A 4,208-nucleotide genomic window follows, 5' to 3' on the forward strand; every position below is an offset into this window, starting at 1 on the left:
CAACAGCTCCAGATGTTACAGTGCCAGTTCCAGCTCCAGTTGTGCCTCCCGTTCCAAAACCTTGGCTGGGGATGAAATAGGCACTTCGTTCCCCGCCTCCTCCTGCCGCAGCTACAGTGCCAGTTCTACTTGCTACAGCACCAACTCCGGCTTTAGCTGCTATGGCTCCACCTCTACCTCCAGCTTCAAAACCTTGACCCGGCATGAAATAAGCATTTTTCTGTCCCCTTCCCCCTCCACCACCTGTACTTTCAGTTTCCCAAGCTCCTCGTCTGCTAGCTATGTAACCCATATTTCCGGTTCCCGAACTATCTTCACTACCTTTTCCTGCACCAACCATTTCTTCTGTCCCCGTCAGAATACCAGTCTCCTCTGAACTGCAAACAGTCGCTTTGATGCCAGATTCAGTAGTACTAGCTTTTGTTTGAGTTTCTACTGCGCTTTCCTTACTTTCTGCAAAAAACCAACTTATTTTTAAAAATTACTGATGTTTCATTTGTTCCAAATCTTTTTTACCTTATAAATATGTTGCAATGATAATTGATATATGCAATTAATGTGACAAATAATTTACAGTTCTCAGCGATATATTTGTGATATTGGATTGCAGGAAAAACTACATTTCCACTGGTGCTACCAGCAGCATCTTTTATCAGTAGTAGCAGTACTGTATGTAATGGAAAAATCTCTTTGGTCATATCTCCAAGGAGGAAAATATTTGGGCCAACTACCTATTTGACACATTTGAGAATTCTGTCACCTTAATATGATTTAGTTGAACGACAAGAATAGATCCTTTCTTTCCTTATTGTTTTTTCCTTTTAAATTGTCAACGCTGATTAATTTAAGGCTTACCAAAAGTAGTTTATATCTAGCGGAAAATTTTCTCTCAGGACAATATCTAGATAATTCCGGAAAAAAATGCTTTTTAAACATAAATTAGTCTAGTATTAAAATTTTCGAATCCTTTCTGCCTTGTCGAACCCATTAACCCAATAACATTTTTGAACATTTTTATTGATATATTAATTGTACGACAAAATCTAGTTTGCTATTTTGCGGTATTTTGCAAAACTAATTTGACTTTATGGAGTATAGTATGTTATTTCAATAAATCTCCAAATTTATGAAACATCTCTTTTTCACAAATCAAACACCATCTTTCAAAAAAATGTAAAATGGAGTTTTCATTAAGATACCAAATTTCCGAACCTTTCTATGATTTACTATTCATTTTGGTACATCAAGACCAGTGCAAACAAAGAGAGACTAGTATTTAATTTTAGACTAGTACTCGGTTACTGTTACTTTTATAGCCTGAATTCCAAGCACAACTTCCTGTTTTTGTTACAATTTATCTTATTGTCATGAAGAACCAGCCAGAACAGATTTGAATCATTTTAAAATTTACTTTAACTTTTAAAATGAACTTGAGAAACGGACGATTAACTTATCATGCACTACTGATATTAACTAGTTAAAAATTCAATTCCGAAAAGGAGAAGCAAATGAATATTAATAAGTATTATAAGAATATTAATAAGATTAATATTAATAAGGGAAACGGATGAATATTAATAAGCTTAACACCTTGGTTGATATCCTTATTTTCGATTCCGATCTCAACTTCATCTTTTTCATCATCGTCTTTAAGCTCGTACTTATCTCGATCATCCATTGTTGCGGATTTCATTTCCATCTTTTCATCGTCATCCAGTTTTGCTTTCTTATCTTGATCATCCGCTGCTGCCGATTTTATTTCCATCTTTTCTTCTTTGGCTGATTTTATTTTGACCATTGGCATTGCTTCATGAGGTTTACCAACTCTAAATGGCGGACGCTTCCGAACTTTTTTCATGAAATTTTTCAGAGTTTTTGAAACTTAAAATCTAAGTTTTCAAAGTTCAAAACTTTTTCCAATTTAAGTTTGTTCATTTTTCTTGGAATTCACTCTTTTCATATTCGCATCCTTCAAATCTACTACAGTGCATATGATAAAATAATTGTTAAAGCAGAAGTGTACTTTGAATTACCTTTAATTAGGATTATTGTTTATGCCTTAACTAATAATTATATAATTAATAAAACTTAATTAACAGTTAGTACAAAAAGCAAAAGCACCAAGTATACATATACATGAGTCCTCTTGCCATAAATATATATTATTTCGACTCTTACTTGTCTGATTTCTGAAAAAGGAAAAATTTATTTCTTTAAAAATGAAAGATATTCAAAAATTCAGCATTTTACAATTCCTTTTGAACACTTTCACTTCTAATCTTTAGCTAATCTCTTAAATGACTTCTTTAGCTCAGTTCATAGATATAATTTGACAATGAATAAAACCCAAAATCTATTTTGATCTTCATATTTGGAAATTAGGTAAAGAGGATTTTGTTATCAGAATTAACTTGGCCAAGAAATATTATAAGTTCAAAAATGATTGAAGCAGTGATCCCAACAACTTGTTAAGTAAAATATATGTAATGAATTCCTGAAAGAACTAACTTTCTTTGGTGTCGGTATTTTACTTCTTCCTATAATTAAATCATATTGAAAATATTTCTAATCGGGGAGAACAAAAGATTGAATTTTGAAAATTATATGAAAAAGAAGATCATACTTCACTCAAAAAGCTTGTAAAACGAATTTCTTTTTCCGATCTTTTCTTCAAATGTACGGAAAAAAGAATTTGCCATTTCAAAAAAAGAGAATTACTTTTTTCTTTCTACCTCCACTTCCCACTTGAATTTTCTGAAATTATGATAATTTTTTGCCAAATAATTTATCATAATATATTGTACGATGAAACTAATTAAGTAATTTTACTTCATTCCTTTTTTTATAATTTAAAATCAGGAAAGTCAAAATATCACCAGATAAGTTATCGGTTCACTAGAATTATATTAGCATCCAAAAAGAATACAATTTTGTAGACCGGATACGGTTAAACGCTATCATTCTATAGGAAGCCTATGATGTTCAACTTGATCATATATTTTAATTGCTCACTAACAATGGCTGTATAAAGATTGACAGTGTGCAGTTTGATTAAATTTTAAAAATTCATGGAGATGAAACTTACATAACGCTCATCGAAATAGCTGTAGTAGGGATTGTAAGCATCCACTATTTTGTTATGCTTAAAAAAAAACACTATTCATCTTTCCCGTTTAACTTTTTTGTTAGATTGATTGCATAGAAAACTTTAGTTTAAATGGAAATTAATTAAACTTAATTAATGCAACCAACCTCCGTATTCTTCATACTTTTCCGAAACACAGCAACTTCTGAATAGATTCAGAATTTCTCGATATAATATTACAGAAAATGTTATTCAAAACTTATAAAATTGTTCAGACATATAGAAATCAATTGTGATGGAACGTTTTTGCAGTTTAATTGAAATTTAATTTGTTATTCATTCTTAATTACAAATCATTTCAAACAACTTTTATGAGTGAATATAATCAAAACTGGAATAATAGCAAATTTGTAAATTCGAAGAGTTTTACCTTGCTTGCGAGACTCACCGCTAGATCCCTAAATTAAAATTCGATTCAAATTAAAAATTTGCTTTTATTGTGACATCAGTATTTTATACAAATTCATGGATATTTGGTTCATTTATTTGTACTTATATTAACCTTTTATCAAAATGAAATACTTCCACATGTCTACCAATCACTTGAACAAGAGATTATCAATAATTAATCAATTAACTTCTCAACAATTTCAGTCTACTTTTTGTTATGGTCTGAATTAGTTAGTACCTTGCACTTATTCCCATAATACGTTGTTGAAAGATATACTACAAAAATTTGAACAAATTAAATGACATTGGCAAGAATACTTCAAACTAAACTTTGGAAAAATTATATAACAAACAAATTTGAAATGTATTATCACTCTCAACATTATTTTACCTTCTGAATTTTTGTAAAAAGCTGTGGCACTACAATAATTTCATGAAATATTTGTTGACTACAGTAATACAAGTTACGTCTATTAATCATCCTACGAAACCGCAAAGTATACCATAATTGATTGTTACTGATTCGTTATTATTCAGTTGAATTTTTACGGGCAGAGATAAATTTAAAAACGCCCGTCTGCTAGTAAGTGATACAGAACAATGCAATACGACGAAACATTTGTCATATTTTATTCTTATCCAACAATGTTTACATTTATCGTACAAAAAAAAA

The 4,208-nt window shown here is 30.6% G+C and overlaps 1 protein-coding gene across 1 annotated transcript; it reads right to left on the reverse strand.

The window, feature by feature from the left end:
• Positions 1-15: 15 nt before the first annotated feature.
• LOAG_13151 (hypothetical protein) lies at positions 16-1,858 on the reverse strand (the record flags this gene model as incomplete). The annotated part of the gene is made up of 3 exons (XM_003148662.1): positions 16-111; positions 146-453; positions 1,591-1,858. 3 exons carry the CDS (start codon positions 1,856-1,858, stop codon positions 16-18), a joined length of 672 nt encoding a protein of 223 aa, XP_003148710.1.
• Positions 1,859-4,208: the final 2,350 nt, after the last annotated feature.

Source organism: Loa loa, assembly GCF_000183805.2.
Source record: "Loa loa unplaced genomic scaffold supercont3.13, whole genome shotgun sequence".
NCBI classification, from domain to species: domain Eukaryota; kingdom Metazoa; phylum Nematoda; class Chromadorea; order Rhabditida; family Onchocercidae; genus Loa; species Loa loa.